General features: G+C 46.0%; 1 protein-coding gene across 1 annotated transcript in view; it reads left to right on the top strand.

Moving 5' to 3' along the window:
- MPPED1 (metallophosphoesterase domain containing 1) overlaps positions 1–21,762 on the top strand; it is a 231,215-nt gene that overhangs the window by 146,539 nt on the left and 62,914 nt on the right. Inside the window, exon 4 of the mRNA XM_030215334.1 lies at positions 19,692–19,807. Coding sequence (XP_030071194.1) covers positions 19,692–19,807 — 116 coding nt within the window. The remainder of the gene's footprint in view (positions 1–19,691; positions 19,808–21,762) is intronic.

Genomic DNA, 21,762 nt, shown 5'->3' with positions numbered 1-21,762 from the left:
TAGTAGGCTAATATTTAAACTTAATTGGAAAGAAACTATAAGTTCTCCCAATATAGCCAATAAACAATATCTTTTTATTAGAGGCAGAATTGATCCAGTAAGTTTCTGGTCTAAAGATCAAATGACTAACCTGCTCATTGTAGCTCCTTCCACAGACTTTATATAACAATGGAATGATACATGTAAAGGAGTACTAGATGATTTGGCTCCACTAAAAGTAAAAACTAGGAGTCGTCCACTGTTCCTCTTCATAATGTCCTGAAGCAGACATTGATGGCGAACTGGACGAAACCCTTAAGTAATCCCACTATTCCCAAAAAGATCGAGTCCCAGTATTGGATCCATGGGTACCCAGAGTTGATGAAGACCCAGTTGCCTCATGACTCTGGAGTTGTGGATCTGGCTCTCAAGAAAGTCAAGAGTACTAGGGATTACGCCTCGGCGCCCCCGGGGCGGGAGTCTAGGACTCTGGGAGGAAGGCCTACCATTCTGCTATGCTTGTGTCCAAGATTTAGTCCTACCAGCTCTACACGAGTATCCACTTGCGGAACAATGTGAGGCAGCTGACGGACTTGGTCGATAAGCTCCCGTCGGAGCAGGCCAAGCCTTTTCAGGAGGTGGTCAGGCAGCGGAAGGCATGTCGCAAATTCCTGTCCAGGGGTGTTTACGACACTTTTGATGTTGCGTCCAGGGCCGCTTCTCAAGGTATAGTGATGCTCAGACTGTCATGGCTGCGTGCCTCTGACCTGGAGAATAGAGTCCAGCAGTGGATTGCGGATGCTCCTTGCCGGGGGGATAACATTTTTGGTGAGCGGGTCGAACAAGTGGTAGAACAGCTCCATCAGCAGGACACCGCATTCGACAAACTGTCCCACCGGACGCCTTCAGCATCTACCTCATCAGTTAGACATTTTTATGGGGGGAGGAGGAATGCTCCCTACGGCTCAGGCTAAGCCCCAGCGCGCTCGTTCACGTCAACAGTGTGCGCCTCAACAGGCCCCTGCAGCTCCCCAGCAAAAGCAAGGGACGGGCTTTTGACTGGCTCCAGGCGAGCATAGCCGATATAAAAGTGTCCATGCCGGACGATCTACTGGTAGGAGGGAGGTTAAAGGTTTTTCACCAAAGGTGGCCTCTTGTAACCTCCGACCGGTGGGTTCTCCAAATAGTCCGGCTAGGATACTCCCTCAATTTGATCTCCAAACCTCCAAATTGCCCACCGGGAGCTCAGTCCTTCAGCTTCCAGCACAGGCAGGTATTTGCAGAGGAACTCTCCGCCCTTCTCAGTGCCAATGCGGTCGAGCCCATGCCACCAGGGCAGGAAGGGCTGGGATTCTATTCCAGGTACTTCCTTATGGAAAAGAAAACAGGGGGGATGCATCCCATCTTAGACCTAAGGGCCCTCAACAAATACTGGTCCGAGAAAAGTTCAGGATGCTTTCCCTGGGCACCCTTCTTCCCATGATTCAGGAAAACGATTGGTTATGCTCTCTGGACTTAAAGGATGCTTATACACACATCCTGATACTGCCAGCTCACAGGCAGTATCTTCGATTCCGTCTGGGAACACAGCACTTTCAGTATTGTGTGCTGCCCTTTTGGCTCACCTCTGCACCCAGGGTGTTCACCAAATGCCTGGCGGTCATTGCAGCGTCGCTACGCAGGCTGGGAGTGCATGTTTTTCCTTATCTTGACGATTGGCTGGTGAAGAACACCTCGGAGGCAGGAGCTCTACAGTCCATGCAGATTACTCTCAAACTCCTGGAGCTACTCGGGTTTGTTATAAATTATCCAAAGTCCCATCTCCTTCCAGTTCAACAACTAGAATTCATAGGAGCTCTGCTGGACTCTCAGACAGCTCGGGCCTATCTTCCCGAGGCGAGGGCGGACAACCTTCTGTCCCTGGTTTCCTTGGCCAGAGCGTCTCAGCAGATCACAGTTCGGCAGATGTTGAGACTTCTGGTCCATATGGCCTCCACAGTTCATGTGACTCCCATGGCCCGTCTTCACATGAGATCAGCTCAATGGACCTTGGCTTCCCAGTGGTATCAAGCTGCAAGGGATCTGGAAGATGCAGTCCAGTTGTCCACCGCTTTTCACAATTCCCTGCGATGGTGGACAATTCGCTCCAATTTGACCCTGGGACGTCCCTTTCAAATTCCTCAGCCACAAAAAGTGCTGACGACGGATGCGTCTCTCCTGGGGTGGGGAGCTCATGTCGATGGGCTTCACACTCAAGGAAGTTGGTCCCTCCAGGAAACAGGTTTTCAGATCAATCTCCTGGAGTTACGAGTGGTCTGGAACACGCTAAAGACTTTCAGAGATCGTCTGTCTCATCAAATTATTCAAATTCAGACAGACAATCAGGTTGCTATGTACTACAACAACAAGCAGGGGGGCACCGGATCTCGCCCCCTGTGTCAGGAAGCTGTCAGGATGTGGCTTTGGGCTCGCCAGTACGGCATGTTTCTCCAAGCCACCTATCTGTCAGGCATAAACAACAGTCTGGCTGACAGGTTGAGCAGGATAATGCAACCTCACGAGTGGTCTCTCAACTCGAGAGTAGTACGCATGATCTTTCAATCATGGGGCACCCCCTTGGTAGATCATTTTGCCACTCAGGTCAGCCACAAGGTCCCTCAGTTCTGTTCCAGACTTCAGGCCCATGACAGACTATCATCAGATGCCTTTCTCCTTCATTGGGGGAAGAGCCTCCTGTATGCGTATCCTCCCATACCCTTGGTAGGGAAGACTTTGCTGAAACTCAAGCAGGATCATGGAATCATGATTCTGATTGCTCCCTTCTGGCAACACCAGATCTGGTTCCCTCTTCTTCTGGAGTTGTTCTCCAAAGAACCGTGGAGATTGGAGTGTTTTCCAACCCTCATCACTCAGAACGAGGGGGCGCTTCTGCATCCCAACCTCCAGTCTCTGGCTCTCACGGCCTGGATGTTGAGAGCGTAGACTTTGCCTCCTTGGGTCTTTCTGAGGGTGTCTCCCGAGTCTTGCTTGCTTCCAGAAAAGATTCCACGAAGAGGTGTTATTCTTTCAAATGGAAGAGGTTTGCCATCTGGTGTGACAGCAAGGCCCTAGATCCTCGTTCTTGTCCTACACAGACCCTGCTTGAATACCTTCTGCACTTGTCCGAGTCTGGTCACAAGACAAGGGTTCACCTTAGCACAATTAGTGCTTTTCATTATCGTGTAGAGGGTAAGCCTATCTCGGGACAGCCTTTAGTTGTTTGCTTCATGAGAGGTTTGCTTTTGTCAAAGTCCCCTGTCAAGCATCCTACTGTGTCATGGGATCTCAATGTCGTTCTCGCCCAGCTGATGAAAGCTCTAATTGAGCCACTGAATTCCTGCCATCTGAAGTACTTGACTTGGAAGGTCATTTTGTTGGTGGCAGTCACTTCAGCTCGTAGAGTCGGTGAGCTTCAAACCTTGGTAGCTCATGCTCCTTATACTAAATTTCATCATAAGAGTAGTCCTCCGCACTCACCCTAAGTTCTTGCCAAAAGTGGTGTCGGAGTTCCATCTTAACCAGTCAATTGTCTTGCCAACATTTTTTCCCCGACCTCATACCCGCCCTGCTGAACGTCAGTTGCACACATTGGACTGCAAGTGAGCATTGGCCTTCTATCTGGAGCGGACAAGCCTATTCAGACAGTCCGCCCAAATGTTTGTTTCTTTTGATCCCAACAGAAGGGGAGTGTCTGTCGGGAAATGCACCATCTCCAATTGGCTAGCACATTGCATTTCTCCTTCACGTACGTCCAAGCTGGGCTGACTCTTGAGGGTCATGTCACGGCTCATAGTGTTAGAGCCATGGCAGCGTCAGTGGCCCACTTGAAGTCAGCCACTATTGAAGAGATTTGCAAGGCTGCGACGTGGTCATCTGTCCACACATTCACATCTCATTACTGCCTACAGCAGGATACCCGACGCAACAGTCAGTTTGGGCAGTCGGTGCTGCAGAATCTGTTTGGGGTTTAGAATTCAACTCCACCCCCTAGGCCCAGTTTTATTCTGTTCCAGGCTGCACTCTCAGTTAGTTGGTTCTATTTAGGTCAATCTCAGTTATGTCCTCGCCGATGCAAGGCCCAATTGACCACTGTTTGTTGTTTTGAGTGAGCCTGGGTGCTAGGGATACCCCAATCGTGAGAACAAGAGGCCTGCTTGTCTTCGGAGAAAGCGAAGTTACTTACCTGTAGCAGGTATTCTCCAAGGACAGCAGTCTGATTGTTCTCACAAACCCGCCCTCCTCCCCTTTGGAGTTGTGTCTTCTCTTGTCTTTTGCTTTCTACTGGACTGAGGAGCACGCTCGCGCTACGAGCGGAAAGACGGTCACGCTTGTGCGGTTCGCGCATGTGCACGCGAGGGCTAGCAAACTTTGTTGCTAGGAAGATCTTCCGAACTGGGGCTGCCGTGGGACGTCACCCAATCGTGAGAACAATCAGCCTGCTGTCCTCGGAGAATACCTGCTACAGGTAAGTAACTTCGCTTTACTCAAAGTTTATAGGTGAAATAAAAGTCAACCCTAGGAAATTATATTCTTTGGTTAACAACTCATTTAACACTCGATCTGTTTCTAAAATTAATGAATCCCACTCTTCAACAAACTATTTCGAACAGAAAATAATTAAAATCAGACTGGAACTATATAGCTCCCCCTCTTCAATTGAACATTCCCTGAATCAACATGATCAGTCATCCTCTTGCTTGCAAGCTGACAGAATTTGGTCTGATTTTCATTCTTTATCAGTGGATCAAGTCAGTCAGTTATTATGCAAATATGCCAAATCGCAATGTTTGCTTGACATTTGTCCCAACTACCTGCTTAGGTCAGCCCCCACACTGTATTTTGATTATCTACACTCCTATCTTAATTTAATACATTAGAGACTATGATAAAATGAGAACAGTGAAAAAAAAACTGAGGAGCAGCTGCATAGGTCAAAAATTTACATCAGGCGTGGATGCTGTTCAAAAATACCATCCTGGAAGCCCAGGCCAAATATATTCCACATATAAAAAAAAGGAGGAAGCAGGGCCGGTCCTAGGGTCTCTGGCGCCCCCCAGCAGACTATGAGTTGACGCCCCCCCCCCCCAATCTCCTTTCTCTCTTCTCCCACCCTGCCCCTGTCCAGAGATTCTCCTTCGCCCCATCCTCCGCCATACCGCGCCGCCCTTGGTACTTTAAATATTTAATTTACCTCCGTTCCAGCAGCCACGTCATTTGAAAGCCCTGCCCTGTCTCTAGCCTTCCTTCCCTCGTGAGTTCGTTCCCTCAGAGTCCCGCCCTCGAGGAAATGACGTCAGAAGGCGGGACTGCGGAACGAACTAACAAAGGGAGGGAAGGCTAGAGACAGGGCAGGGCTTTCAAATGACGCGGCTGCTGGAACTGAAGTAAATTAAAGATTTAAAGCACCAAGGGCGGCGCGGTATGGCGGCGCCCTTGAAGGCAGGCACCCCCCTGCGATGCTTACCCTGCTTACCGGGTTTGACCGGCCCTGGGAGGAAGGAAGACCAGATGATAGCCGGCATGGTTAAAAGTGAGGTAAAGGAAGCTATTAGAGCTAAAAGAAAATCTTTCAGAAAATGGAAGAAGGATCCAACTGAAAATAATAAGAAACAGCATAAGGAATGGCAAGTCAAATGCAAAGTGCTGATAAGGATGACAAAGAGGGACATTGAAAAAAAGATTGCGCTGGAGGCAAAAACACATAGTAAAAAATTTTTGAGGTATATTAAAAATAAGAAGCTGGCAAAAGAATTGGTTGGACCGCTAGATGACTGAGGAGTAAAAGGGGCACTCAGGGAAGACAAAAGCCATAGCTGAGAGATTAAATCTTCACTACCCTAGCTATAAAGGACTCAAGTACAAATACGTTTATGCATCGAGCTTCTCCTATATAAGCACGGAACTGTGGAATGTACTACCGAAAGCCGTGAAAACAACGTACGACCACTTTAACTTCCAGAAATCAATAAAGACCAACCTGTTCGAAAAGGCATACCCTACTGACCCAACTTATGCGCGTGAACCCTGCAACACAACGAAACCAAAGCTCGTAATGAACATTATATAACTCTTCTTCTCTATGATTCCCTAATGTGTCTGTAACACATGAATTTCATTTGACCGTAACACCACTTTGTATTTGTTTCATTACCGGAGGTGGCTAATGCCTCACGTACTATGTAAGCCACATTGAGCCTGCAAAAAGATGGGAAAATGTGGAGTACAAATGTAACAAATAAATTAATTAAATGAATTCTTCACTTCAGTCTTAGAGGAAGATTTGGGAGAGATTCTAGTGCCAGAAAAGATATTCAAAGCTGACGAGTCAGAGAAACTGAATGAAATCTCTATAAACCTGGAAGATGTAATGGCGCAATTTGACAAATTGAAGAGTAGCAAATTGCCTGGACTGGATGGTATTCATCCCAGAGTATTGATAGAACTGAAAAATGAACTTGTGGAACTATTGTTAGTAATATGTAATTTATCTTTAAAATAGAGAGTGGTACCAGAAGATTGGAGGGTGACCAATGTAATGCCGATATTTAAAAAAGGTTCCAGAGGGGGAAATTATAGACCGCTGAGCCTGATGTCGGTACGGGCAAAATGGTAGAGACTATTATAAAGAAGAAAATTACAGAGCATATTCAAAAGCATGGATTAATGAGACAAAGCCAATATGGATTTAGTGAAGGGATATCTTGCCTCACCAATCTATTACATTTCTTTAAAGGGGTGAACTAACATGTGGATAAAGGTGAGCCAGTCGATATTGTGTATATGGATTTTCAAAAGGTGTTTGACAAATTACCTCAAGAAAGACTCAAGAAGAAATTAGAGAGTCATGGGATAGGAGGTAGTATCCTATTGTGGATTAAAAACTGGTTAAAAGACAGAAAACAGGGTTATATGGTCAGTATTCTCAATGGAGAAGGGTAGGTAGTGGGGTTCCCCCAGGGCCTGTGCTGGGAATGTTTGTTTTTAACATATTTATAAATGATCTAGAGATGGGAGTAACTAGTGATAGTTAAATTTCCTCACGACAAAAAGTTATTTAAAGTTGTTAAATTACAGGAGGATTGTGAAAATTTAGGAACTGGGCAACATTCTGGGGAAGGGGAAGCCTATTCCGAAAGGATGGGCTTCACATTAACCAGGGTGGGACCAGGCTGCTGGCATCAGCATTTAAAAAGGAGATAGAGCAGCTTTTAAACTAGAAACTGGGGGAAGGCCGACAGTCGCTCAAAAGCACATGTTTAGGAATAGGTATCTTTCAAAGATATCACCAAAACAAGGAAGATAGGGTATTCCGGTAGTCAACCTGGCCAGGATGAACAGACAGATGTAGAAATGTTTTTGGAAATTAGGGATGCTAACTAACTGGGCAACACAATAATAATGGGTGATTTCAATTGCCCTGGTATTGACTGGGTAAATGTAACATCAGGGCATACTAGGGAGGTAAAATTCCTTGACGAAATCAAGGATTTCTTTATGGAGCAACTGGTGCAGGAGCCGACAAGAGAAGGAAAATTTCTAGACCTAGTCCATAGTGGAGTGCATGATCTGGTGCGGGAGGTAATGGTGATGGGGCCACTTGACAACAGTGAACATAATATGATCAGATTTGATATTAGCTTTGGAGTAAGTATAAACAGGAAATCCAAATATGTTAGTGATTAACTTTTAAAAAGGAGACTATGATAAAATGAGAAGAAAGGTGGAAAAAAAAAACTCAGAGGAGCAGTTGCAAGGGTCAAAATTTTACATCAGGCTTGGATGCTGTTCAAAAATACCATCTTAGAAGCCCAGGCCAAATATATTTCGTGTATTAAAAAAGGAGGGAGGAAGACCAAACGACAGCCGGCATGGTTAAAAAGTGAGTTGAAGGAAGGTATGAGAGCTAAAAGAAAATCCTTCAGAAAATGGAAGAAGGAACTGACTGAAAAAAATAGGAAACAGCATAAGGATTGTCAAGTCAAATACAAAGCGCTGATAAGGAAGGCAAAGAGGAACATTGAAAAAAAGATTGCGTTGGAGGCAAAAATACATAGTAATTTTTTTTTTAGGTATATTAAAAGCAAGAAACCGGCAAAAGAATCGGTTGGACCGCCAGATGACCGAGGGGTAAAAGGGGCCATCAGGGAACACAAAGCCATAAGGGAGAGATTAAATTAATTCTTTGCTTTGGTCTACACAGAGGAAAATTTGGGAGAGATATCGGTGCCAGAAATGGTATTCAAAGCTGACGAGTCAGAGAAACTGAATGAAATCTCTATAAACCTAGAGGATGTAATGGGGCAATTTGACAAATTGAAGAGTTGCAAATATCCTGGACCAGATGGTATTCATCCCAGAGTACTGATAGAATTGAAAAATGAACTGGCGGAACTATTGTTAGTAATATGTAAATTTAAAACGAATCGGAGAAATGTTTTCTTCACTCAACGTGTAATTAAACTCTGGAATTCGTTGCCAGAGAATGTGGTAAAGGCGGTTAGCTTAGCGGAGTTTTAAAAAGTTTGGATGGCTTCCTAAAGGAAAAGTCCATAGACCATTATTAAATGGACTTGGGGAAAGCCCACTATTTCTGGGATAAGCAGTATAAAATGTTTTGTACTTTTTTGGGGTCTTGCCAGTTATTTGTGACCTGGATTGGCCACTGTTGGAAACAGGATGCTGGGCTTGATGGACCTTTGGTCTTTCCCAGTATGGCAATACTTATGTACTTATATACTTTTTTTCTGTGTGTTGTCTAATTATGGATGTTATCCCCATCCCTGGCACCACCCCTAACCCCGCCCCCTTTAGCCTCCCCAAACAGTTGGGCCACCGACCGCCTATGATGGGCGTCCATCTTTCGTTTTGATAATACGATCGGGGACGCCCAAATCCTGAAATTTAGGTTGTCCTTAGAGATGGTCGTCCCTAGACTTGGTCATTTCTGATTTTTGGCGATAATGGAAACAAAGGACGCCCATCTCAGAAACGACCACATGCAAACTTTTTGGTCATAGGAGGAGCCAGCATTCATAGTGCCCATCCTCCTGACATGCCAGGAGTCCAACCGGGCACCCTAGGGGGCACTGCAGGTGGACTTCAGAAATTGCTCCAGGTACATAGCTCCCTTACCTTGTGGTTGCTGAGCCCTCCCAAAACCCACTACCCACAACTGTATACCAGCTACCATAGCCCTTACAGGTGAAGGGGGGCAACTAGATGTGGTACAGTGGGTTTGTGGTGGGTTTGGAGGGCTCACAGTACCCACCACAAGTGTAACAGGTGGGGGGGGGATGGGCCTGGGTCCGCCTGCCTGAAGTGCACTGCACCCACTAAAACTGCTCCAGGGACCCTGCATACTGCTGCGATGGACCCGGAGTATGACATTTGAGGTGGCACAAAATATTTTAAAGATGTTTTTTGAGGGTGGGAGAAGTTTAGTGACCACTGGGGGAGTAAGGGAAAGGTCATCCCCGCTTCCCTCCAGTGGTCTTCTGGTCAGTTCAGGCACCTTTTGTGGCTTGGTCGTAAGGAAAAAACCAGACCAGGTAAAGTCGTCCAAGTGTTCGTCAGGGACGCCCTTTTTTTCCATTAGGGTCGAGGACATCCATGTGTTAGGCACGCCCAAGTCCCGCCTTCACTACGCTCCGGCAAGCCCCTAGAAACTTGGTCATCCCCACGACGGAAAGCAGTTGAGGGCGCCCAAAATTGGCTTTCGATTATACCAATTGGGCAAACCTGTGAGAAGGACGCCCATCTTCCGATCTGTGTCAAAAGAATGGGCGTCCTTCTCTTTCAAAATCAGCCTGATAGTGGAATTAGAAAAGGTACAGAGAAGGGCTATGAAAATGATAAAGGGATGGGACGACTTCCCTATGAGGAAGGCTGAAGTGTCTAGGGCTCTTCAGCTTGGAGAAAAGATGGTTGAGGAGATATATGATAGAAGTCTATAAATTAAATGATGGAGTGGAACAGGTAGACTTGAATTGTTTGTTTTTTCCAAAAAATAAACTAAGACTAGGGGGCAGCGATGGAGCTACAAAGTAGTAAATTTAATACGAATTGGAGAAATTTTTCTTCACTCAACATGTAATTAAACTCTAGAATTCATTGCCAGAGAATGTGGTAAAGGCAGTTAGCTTAGCAGGGTTTAAAAAGGTCTGGACAGCTGCCTAAAGGAAAAGTCCGTAGACCATCATTAAATTGACTTGGGGGAAAATCCACTACTTATTTGTGGGATAAACAGCAATAAAATGTATTGTACTGTTTTAGGATTTTGCCAGGTAGTTGTGACCTTCATTGGCCACTGTTGGAAACAGGATGCTGGGCTTGATGGACCTTTGGTCTGTCCTAGTATGGCAATACTTATCTCTATATATAAAAGGCACCACCAACGTTCTAAATGAAGCCTCCAGCCGGAAGGGGGAGAGATATACGGTTTCCCCATGAGTGTCTGCCCCGCCCTCGCTCTCTCTGTAACACAAACAGTGAAGGAAAACACAGCAAAGCACGAAATCAAATCGCTCTCTCTGTAACAGTGAAGGACTCAGAGGGGGGAGGGGAGAGAGGGCAGAAGCCCTCACTATCTCTGTAACACAAACACAGCAGAGCAGGAAACTTAACACTGAAGGACTCGACTCCGAGGGGGGAGGGGACAGAGAGCAGAGGGAAAGGGAGAGAGGGCAGAGGGCAGGGACACACACACTCCCACATGCACACAGAAGAAAACCTTGCTAGCCCCCGTTTCATTTGCATCAGAAATGGGGCTTTTTTACTAGTGTAGTTATAATGTTATCTCTGGGTCCATTTCCTCTAAAGTGGCAATATTACCATGACTCCTATCCCTAAAAATTTCCAAACAAGCCAAAGCATTGGTTCCAGTTACAGATAGCCTCATGGAAGGACTGGTCTCGCAACAACTAATAGAATATCTCCAGCTCCATTCCATTCTGCACAAATCGCTATCTGAATTTAGACCTTCCTACAGCATCAAAACTGTTCTTACCACTCTCTTAGCCAACTTCAGATGGGAGTTCAATATTGGTAATAAAATTATAGTACTCCAATTTGATATATCTAGCGCATTCGATACTGTCAACCACAATATTCTCTTAAATATTCTTAACCATTATGATATTTGTGGTACTGTCCATGATTGGTTCTCAGGATTTTTGAAATCTAGATCATACCAAGTTAATCAATTAGGCACTATCTCTTCATCCTGGCTTTCTGGTTGTGAAGTGCTACAGGGTTCTCCCTTGTCTCTCATCTTATTTTACATCATAATGATTCCTATTGGTAATCTACTTGAGAGCAATGGTCTTTCTATTTGTATTTATGCTGATGACATCACTATTTACGTTCCATTTTACAAAACATTTTACGATATTGTTAACCCAAATCAGATTAGGTATCACATTAACTGAATCCTGGGCTTCTAATTTTAAATTGAATTTTAATACTGAGAAGACTAAATTTTTATTAATAACAAATCCTTATTATCTGACTATTCTCAAAGATTTACAGTTGATAATATAACCTATCCTCTTGTATCCTCAAGGAAAATCTTAGGGGTTACAATTGATCAGTTTTTAACCTTAGAAAGTTTGGAAACTAAAGAGATTGTGATCATTTTTCACAAGACCAGTCTTCCATACCTTAGCCCAATCTCTTGTTCTAACAAAAATTGACTATTGTAATTCCATTTGTGCTGGAATTAATTGTGGCCTTCTTTAAAAAATTACAGACTGTTTAAAACACGGCTGCTCGTCTAATTTATAAATCACCGTGCTTTGCTAAAGCTACCTCACTCCTTCATAATCTACACTGGTTACCTATAAAGAGCAGAATTTCGTTCAAGCTATGTGCATAGGTCCATCAAATTTTATTTGGTATGTCACCATCCTATATAAATGAACTCATTGATTTACCTCCACATAATACTTCTATGTCATCCACAGAATATCTCATTTTACATTTCCCCAGTTGCAGAAATGTATCTTACAAATCAATCCACAATGCAAACTTTTCTTATCAATGCACCAAAATCTAGAATTCTCTTCCTAAACAAATTAGATATACTAGTGATTATGGGTTAGTTTGTCATTTATTGAAAACGTACTTATTTAGCTCAGTCTTCGACAATGTTAGAACTCGGTGCTGAATATTATTTAGTTCCTTATAATATTTCACTTCTTCATGACACCCCCTGGAATTAGCCCCTGTCACTTCCTATATAATATTTTTTTATGATGTATTCATTAAATGTAACTCTAATTTATTTATTCTCTTTTATGTTTATACAAGCAAAAAAGCCTGTTTCTCCAAAAATGAAACGGGCCCTAGGAAGGCTATCATATAAGCGATTTCTCTTCTCTCCCCTGCCCTCCCCTCCATTTCCAGCGATTCTCCCCTGCTCTCCCATCCCATCCCATCCATGTCCAGTGACTCACCCCAGCCCCTACCTGCCCCACTTTTAAGCACCCGAGTTCCAGTTCAACCCCAGCCCTCACCTGCCCACCCTTTTCTCTCACAACAGCCCTCCTTTCCTTCCTGCCGCCCTTCCTTTAAAACTTTTATTTTACCTTAAGTCGTAGCGGCGTCAGTGAAAGCAGGTTTGCTTCCAGCCTTCCCTTTCCTTCTCTCTCAGTGTCCCGTCCTCCTCTGACATAATTTTCTCTTTCCTCGAGGGTGGAACACTGAGAGGAAATGGAAGGCTGGAGGTGAATTGATTACGTAGTTGATTACTTAGTAGCTCATTTGCATATGGTTACGAACCCAGCCATCCAGGGACACAGACTGACAAATTATTATATAGAGAGATTGTAAGCCACATTGAACCTGAGTGGGACGGAAATGTCATAAATAAATCTCAGACAATGAGGTTTCAGCGCAAGGCAGATCTCAGTGGACCATGTGGTGTCCCTCAGCTTCCTATTTCAGGAGGTCAGCCAGCCACACCTCAGTTTTTCAAAAACGGCATCCTAGAGACCAGGTGGGGGATGAGCAGAAGCCAAGTTCAGAAAAACACTTTTAAATGCTCTTAGTAACAGAGTTGAGTTTTCAAATGCAGTGCCCAGGTAAATATCAAATAACACAGTGTTTTAAAATGCAATGGAATAAAAACAGACAACAGAAACTCAACAGAATTGTCCAAAACACAGCACAGAGGTAACAATTAGCCAGGTAGAAATGAGGAGAGAGAATGCAGAAGGTGAGCTTAAATTATTGGTGTGATTTCTAAGCATCTTCAGATGGTATGATGATCTGGATGTTTTAATTTCCATTATAGGTGTGATTTCTAAACATCTTTGGCTGGGCTAGCAATCTGGACATTTTACTTTTGATTATGAGTGACATTTTTAAATGTCTTAAGCTGATCTAGCGATCTGGACACTGTCAAGATTATGGGCTAAACCTGGACACTCTTTCTTTTGATTATGCTTTCTTTTTGATTATGTTTGGGGATCCTTGCACTGTATTGATGGAGAATTGGTTTGGGGGCGGTATACCCTTTCTTTTGTACAGGTTTCAGAGTGGATGGTGGCTTATCATATACTCTGCATTTTCAAAACCTGACTCTGATTTTCCATTCTCTCCCCTTCAGGATCAACCACCTGCACCTAGGAAACTTTCAGCCAGATGGGCTCTGTCTTTTTCACGTACGAGCTGATGGTCAGGAGCAAATATGGGCGCTGGAGGCCAATAGTGCCATACTAGCACCTGTGTTTTCTCCCAATGATCAGAGCCGGTGAGCATGTGTAATAATGCGCTTGCTGGCTCTGAACGCTAATTGCATGAAAATGCGAGCAAACAAAGGTCTTCCGCATTCAACCCACATGACCAGCGGACAGTGCGCCAAACAAGGGTGCTGCTACCACTGCAAACCTTATGCCAATTAGGGTTTGCTAGTGAGGGAGTGTTTTTAGTGGAGTCTGTTCTTACATGGCCCCCTCTGACAACCTAGTATCAGTAAGGGCTGTAATTATGTGGGAATTATTTCTCTGATATATCTACTTACCATAAGAAATATACAATTTGGAAATGTAGGGCAAATAGGATTTCTACCTCCTTACACCCACCCAAGATACAATGGACCAGCCACCTCCGAGATATGGGGTGACAGCAAAGACAGAGGCTATTTTCCTTCCAAAGGGATAGTCTTTATTCCAACATAGACGATAAGGCAATTAGACAATAAACTAATTAGGCAATAAAACAATTAGACAAAGTAATTGGACAGGGTGATCAGACAAAGTAATCAGGTATAGTAATTAGGGAATTAGGGAATTAGAGTAATAAATAGCAAAGAAATCAGGCATTAGCAATTTGTTACGAGAGGGAGAGCGAGACCACTGTGATAAAGAGTCACTCGGTTGGCTATCTCACCCCTCTAACTAGATACAACACAACCGTGTCTTATATACAGTGGATTGAGCATCAATCCCCCTCCCAACCAGTCTACAACTTGCAATCTCAGCTACTTTCTGTCTTACTCCATTGTTTACATAGAATGAAACACAGTATCTGAATGTTCTGGAACACAGAACATGATATCTGAATGTTTACAAATCACAGCATCTTATAATAAGTCCAAGCTCTTTTACTGAAGATTGCAGTGCTATTTCATTACAAGAATTTCCCTAGGACCCGGGTGTTATCACTGTGCTGACTCAACATGTCTTCACTCCCAAACTGTGTATGTCCTTGTTAGTGCAGAATCAGCGGCACCATTTCTGTCACGGGAGGGGGAAGAGCACTCTTTGCTGGTACAGTGTGACCTTGCATCTACAGCATTTACAGCTCTCAGCAATAATACAGAGAACACAGAAAAAATGCAGCTTTCAGGCAGTTTTAAGATTTAAGCCTTTAGCTTTGTAGGTCATGGGTCATGCCTGTCAGTAGTCAGAAAAGTGCAAATCAATTCAGGAGGAATGAAGAAGACCCACTGAAGAGGTTTGACAATCCGAGATTTTCTCCCAGACCTGTCAAACCTAAGCCCGCCCTCCCCCCCAAAAAACACAAGACATGGAGGTCCAGTGCACCTCCAGGTCCCCCACCCCCATAGCACAAAAACCCTGGTGGTGCAGTGGGACCGCTAGCTTCCTACCCTCCCAACCCCCCCACATCTCACAAAAACGCCCTGGTGGTACAGTGGGACTGCTATCTGCCCCCTCCACCCCCCTGGGGCCTTCGTTTCCGTATGGTGGTAGTAGTTGGAGGAGGGAGGGACTAGCACTCTCTCCCTCCTTTTCGGGGGCTGTCCCAAAATGACTGTGTTCTGCCCTGCCCAGTGCATCCTGGGATGTGCTGGGTGGGGCTTAACCCATATATGGAAGTTAAGCCCCACCCAGTGCATCCCAGGATACACCAGACAGGGCGGGACCACCATTTTGGGAAGGCCCCTGAAGAGGAGAGAGGGAGCGCTAATCCTTCCCTTCTCCAACCACTATCACCACTACAGAGAGGTAGGTCACCGGGGGTGGAGTTGGGGCAGATAGATAGCGGTCCCACTGACCACCAGGCTTTTTTGTGTGATGGTGGGTGGGAGTGGGAAGCTAGCGGTCCCATTGGACCACCAGGGTTTTGTGCTTTGGGGAGAGGGGCCTGGAAGTCCACTGGACCTCCAGGACTTGTGTTTAGGGGGGAGCAGGCTTAGGTTTGACAGGTCTAGGAGAAAAGCCTGGACCTGTCAACAACTTCTGGGGGAGGATTGTGCCATGGGCGCATGCCCAGGCACAATCCTCCTGCAGACGTACCCCTATGATCAGAGCTAATAGCGTACATAAATTTGCATGCTATTAGCTTTGATCATAGGGGCATTATAGTCCCGCGTTGTTCCGTCGCTATTTTTGGAGCGCTGTTTGGAACAGCGTGGGGCTTCTGATCATCAGCCCAATAGTTTGCCATCCCTTCCCCTTCTGCTAAGCAGCTGATCTGACACATGCTCTGCGCTATGTAGGTGCTAACCAAACATTTCTTGCTTATTGCAGGACAGGATGGAGAACTGCAGCTGGTCAGCAGGAATGCAGGGGGCAGCAGTGGACTATGATAGTGATAACAATTGTTTCTACCCTATGTACAGATGTCTTCACTCAGTTGTGGCTGCCTGCATGGGGGAGGGAGAAGAGGCACTGAGAATGGATGTGTGTACTCTCTTCTCTCATGGTCAAGGGCTCCCCATTCTGTGCCTTTTCTCAAGATTGAGATCTTTCTATTTTCTCCAGCTTCACAGGTGTCCACAGCTCTGCAATTACAGTTCCTGATCTAAATCCCCTGCAGTTGGCTCCAACCTGGTGCCTACATAGTTCCCCTTGCCTGTGCCCTGCTGCTCCCACATTGAGGCATCTTATTCCTATGGGCAAGCTCCCCTGCTGTTTAGTACTTGATTGTTTGGCAATTGTGATAAAATAAACATGTATCTAATGGTTCCTTTAACTCATGAGTTATGGGTATCGCCAATAGTTGTACATGATTGTTTTCCCTTTCCTCCTCACCAATGTGTACCATTGTAGAAGCTTATCATTGTGCAAATATGACAAGATAGAAGCTGCTTGCAGGACTTTCTTGGCCCTCAGCCATGTTGATTGTGGATAAGGAAGCATGCGGAACAGAGAGTAATCTATAGTTTAGGCACTGCCTATGCATATCTGGTGGTGGTTGTACCATCAGGTCGCTAGTGCAAGACAATATACCTGTATGTTAGGCAGCTCTATGCCGGGTGTCCAAAGGGTTGCAGGGTCAGGGGGGTTAATGGGGCTGGTCTACTGATGGAAGCTGTAAGGAACAGACAGGAAAATTCCTCAAGTAGGCTAATTAGGACCTACACCAGTATGTGTGGTCTTCTATCTGGCCACATCATGACACCTATATATGTAGGATGTTTGACACGGGACTCCTGTAATGCCACCCAGATTGCAGTCTCCAGCACAGAGCTGGACTTGGGGACGCCAGGTGGGTCCCAAATGTTCTGACACAGACCATGCAGCCCCATCAACACCAGCACTTGGTGACACCACCTATCTATTGATAGCATAGGTAGTGTTGAAAGAGGTGATGCTCCCACCCCCAACACAGACAGCTACACAGACAGCTATAGAGTTAAATTGTGAGGTAGATGGTCATTCTGGCACATACTGTGACCTGCTTTTGGTTGTTATGTCCAGGTCTGTATCAACAGTAAAGGTGCACCTCCTTGGAAAAGGCAGACCTTCCAGACCTTCCTGATATCACCAGGCCAACACTGGCTAAGCTGATAGGTGTAGGGTATCTAGCAGTGGAAACCCTCCACACCTGAGTTAAGTAGACAGCTATTCACAGCCCCCCCCCCCCCCCCCCAGTTTGTGAAGAGCTGGCCCAGGGATCTATATGAAGGCCCATGTATATGCAGAAGCCACATTCCATGCACATAGTTTGCTGACAGGTGTTTTGCCCAGCTCTTAGCTAACCCGCTGTGCCCTAGGACCTGGCAGCCCAATATCTGGTTTGAAATTCTGCTCAGCAAAGGCCCCACTCTCTAATAGAAGTGTCAAAGCGGCCACCTCAAAGGCACATTTTAAAGAGGCCTCTAGCCGTCTGTCTTGCATATCCTTAAGTGCCACACCACCTTCCACTGGAAGAGTAGTCTTTTTAGTGAACGCCATCACCAGGGCATCCACCCTAGTTAGAGCAAACTGCTCTAAACGTTCCGCTGAAACAGGATACATAGAGGCATATTTTCAAAGCACTTTGGGAGGCTAAGTTCCATAGGTTTCTATGGAACTTTGGGAGGCTAAGTGCTTTGAAAATGAGCCCCATAGTAACATAGTAGATGACGGCAGAAAAAGACCTGCATGGTCCATCCAGTTTGCCCAACAAGATTAACTCATATGTGCTACTTTTGTGTATACCTTACCTTGATTTGTATCTGTCTTTTTCAGGGCACAGACCATAGTCTGCCCAGCACTAGCCCCGCCTCCCAACCACCAGCCCCTTGATTTGTATCTGTCTTATTCAGGGCACAGACCATAGCCCTGGCTACTTTCAGCCCCCCTAACCGGATCCGCCCACTGGGCCGAAATCAACTGTTCAATAGCTTCATGTACCGGAAAGGCCTTAGAAGGTCGTCTGGTACTAGCCATCTTGGGGTTGACCGCCTGAGAAGCCGCAACCCTCAGGGCCCTCTATATTCGGGCTCCAGCGCCTGAGAGATAAAGGAAGACAACTCCTCCTTATGGAAAATCCTCACGGCGGAAGAGTCCTCCGGTTGGTTAGTGAGGACACCGTCCTCCACGTCCTCTACCCCCGTCTGTTCCGAGATCCACCATGGAGGAAGCTGCAGGCGACCGTATGCAGGACTCCTCCTCAGACCCCAAAGAAAGCCTAGGCTTTTAAGGGAGGAGAAATCCTCTGGGAAAAAAACCCAAAATCTCTTGGTTACCCCCAGACCCCCTGAGAAAATCAAAGGCTGAAGCTGTCGCAGCTGCATGAGGGGGGGGGGGGGGGGGGACAAGACCCTTTTCAACAAAAACGCCTGATGGAGTAGCAAAATAAACTCTGGCGAAAACCCCTCCCCCACAACGGAGGAGGTCGCAGCCATGGCACCTGCACCACCGCCCACAGTGCCTGACGCCCCCCCCCCCCCGACTCCCCTACCAGTGGAGAAGAAGCTTTGCCCAAAACCGCTACCGGAGCCGGCTCCGCAACTGATCGCAAAATGATGTGAGAATCGCCAGGCTCTGGGCGGGAAAGCACGCTCTTGGGGGAGGCCACCGCTCTGTCAAGTCCCGCCAAATCAGCACACCCCGAGCTGCAAAGGCCCGCCGCCGAACACGTTCCCACATCGGGAACAGCGTTTTAACCGCCTCCGCTGCCATCGCCCATCCCCGAACAGGAACCCAGCAGGACTTACCCCGGACCGGGAAAGCGCAGGAACTGACAGCTGAGCTGAAGAAAAAAAAACTCTCTGACTCCACTTCGAGGCAGGCTCAGACAAGCAGGCAGAAAACAGGACTCGGGCAGCAGTAACACAAACCTGCTCTGAGCAAAAACACACTTCCCTGTACTTCTCTGTTTCTCTTTTAAATAAATTCTATGGGTCCTCTTTTTTTTTTTTGAGTGAGGAGGCAGAAACAAACGGAAGGAAAGGAACAGCAAAAGCCTGTTCAGAGGGATTTGAGGTGCAGCAGGGACCCAGCAACTGCGTATGCTGCCAAAGGGGACACCACCAGTCCGCCACCCCCCCCGGCTCAAACTGGCCACCGGCCCAAGAGCACCCTCAGAGGCCTTGGAGCCCAGGAGCTGGAGAAAAAGCCGTCCACCACCTGCTGAGATAGAGACATACTAACTGAGAAAGGAGCTGGCCGTCTGGCATCACTGCCTTTAGTTTGTTTATCTCTATCTCCACCTGCTGGTAGGCGGACAACCCACTAGTTCCTGGATTCATCTGCTTCAAGTGACAAGGAATGAAATATCTGTGGTGGTAGTTCTATCTAGATACCACAATTCTAATTTTCAAGCCATAATTAATATTTTTAGATATAGGTAATTTTTTTTTACTTAAATGACATGTGATGTTTTGCACAACTATAGGATCTGATGCTATTAATTTTCTTAAGGTCAAAATGATTTGGCCTGAATTACGCTTTAAGATTTTCCTTAAATGATGATATGATTAAAATAATTTTCTTTGGCAGGCAACCATGGTTTTATGGTTGGGGGTTTAATCTCCCTCGAGGACAGGCTCTGTTAGACAAATGGAATCTTATTCCTGAAGGAACAGATATTCTAATAACACATGGACCACCACTTGGTAAGAATGTATTACATTTTGTTTTTGTTCTGCTCTGTCTCCTGATAGGCTTTCTCTACTCAGATTAGTATGCAGATAACCAGAGTATAGAACATCACTGTGAAGACTCAGAACTCTTGAACCAAATTCAAACAAAGGGAAATAACTTACATTTAGATGTGCTGGACAAGAGTCTCTGCCTTGCAGAACTGGGAGTCTATTCCAGCTCATTCTGTATACCAGGGGAGCAAGGAATAAATGCTGTGAATACTTTTAAACTGTTAAACACCTGGTTATTTATAGTAGCTTGAAAGGGAAGTATGCAACAGGTACAGTAAAGTTAGCTTACAGTTCTTAGAAACCCATGAGAAGTGGCGGCTACAGTCCACATACACAGAGACAAGGGCCAGCCAATAGGAAAAGTCCACAAGGCATAGGGAACAGGGACAGGTGCTCAGGAAGAGCCTATCACAAGAGAACTACAGTTATATCACATTGTAGTCCTATTCTACTTAAATAACACAGGACACATATAAACAACAAGTACCCTGCCTGCATGAATTTGGGGACAGAACAGTTTTGAAATATGATAACTAGATGAGCAGCATTGATACAGATATTGTGTTTTTAGTAGGGTGCCTAATGGTAGAGGGAACTAAAGTAAATTGTTGTGTTACACATTCACACTCCCTACCCTCCCTCCCATGCATATTCCCAGTCAGTGATTTGAAATCTACCATTAAACATGAGCTGAATCCAAAATCCTTTATATTTATGGTGATAATTTTCATGCTTTTGCTAAGATATTTATTTTTATTTTCTGTATTTGAGATAGATTTGTGCCTAATAAGGGCAATAAACAAATTGCCCACACTGCTGCAAAATCTATAGGCACTTTTTTTTAATTTAACTGTGATCTTGGGCACTGATGTTCAAGTGAAAATATGTGCATACTTTTACTTAGAAAATTGCCTAAAGAATAAAAATACACAGAGGTTTGCATCTAGTTTTTCTGAGCTTAGTTTTTCTGGTTAAAACAAGACACATGGGGGTTGATATTCAAAGTGATTTAAACGGACAGGAGAGCCTCCTGCCTGTTTAAATCGCTTATACATGCCTAGCGTGATCAGGGCCACCGAGAGGGGGGACAAGGGGGACAAAAGTCCCTGGGACCGGGCCCAGCGACACCACAGTCCGACCCGCCCTCCCTCCGTCGCTCCCAGCACTAACCTTCAACGCCTCCTTTTAGCACATTTGCAGCAAGCAGCAGCAGGGCAGGCCACTCCTTCCTTCCGTGTCCCGCCCCCGCCTGACGTAAAGTCCGCGAGGGCGGGGCACGGAAGAAAGGAGAGGTCTGCCCTGCTGCTGCTTGCTGCAAACGTTTAAGGTTAGTGCAGGGCCCGGCCGGTAGTGGATGGAGGGGGGCCGGCGACCTTGGGTGGGGGGGGGGGGGCCTGGCGACGACGACCTCGGGGGGGGGGGGGGGGGCCGGGGGCGGCCTTGTCCCGGGCCCGGCTCTGGCTCTCAGCGGCCCTGCCACTGATATTCAGCGGCACTGAATATCAGCACTTACCAGCCATGTTCCAAGTGGATAGTTCAAGGGCATTACAGGGGCAAAGCCAGAAGCTGTATGAGTGCTGGTAATAATCAGTGCCAGCACCCCATAGGTACCCGGCCATGTAGGACTACATAAAAAAGAAACCTAACTTTACCCAGTTAACTGTGTAGGTGCCAGCACTAAATACTGGCCAGCACCTGCATAACTTCTGGGTATCAGCCTGCAAAGTACACTGTCCTCCCATTCCTCCCTCCAACCTGGCACCAGCTCTGATTCCCCTCCCTTGTTCCAACCTGGCACCAGCTCCATTCCCCTTCCAACACCCTTTCTGGCACCAGCTGTAATCCTCCTCCCATCCCAATCCTGACACAAGAACCAGCACCCCTCTCCCCAAGTAGAGGGGACCCCTCCAGGCCTA

Source organism: Microcaecilia unicolor, chromosome 9, assembly GCF_901765095.1.
Source record: "Microcaecilia unicolor chromosome 9, aMicUni1.1, whole genome shotgun sequence".
Lineage (NCBI taxonomy): Eukaryota > Metazoa > Chordata > Amphibia > Gymnophiona > Siphonopidae > Microcaecilia > Microcaecilia unicolor.
Note: the sequence above shows the minus strand (reverse complement) of the source record. Positions and strands in the feature narration are given on the sequence as shown.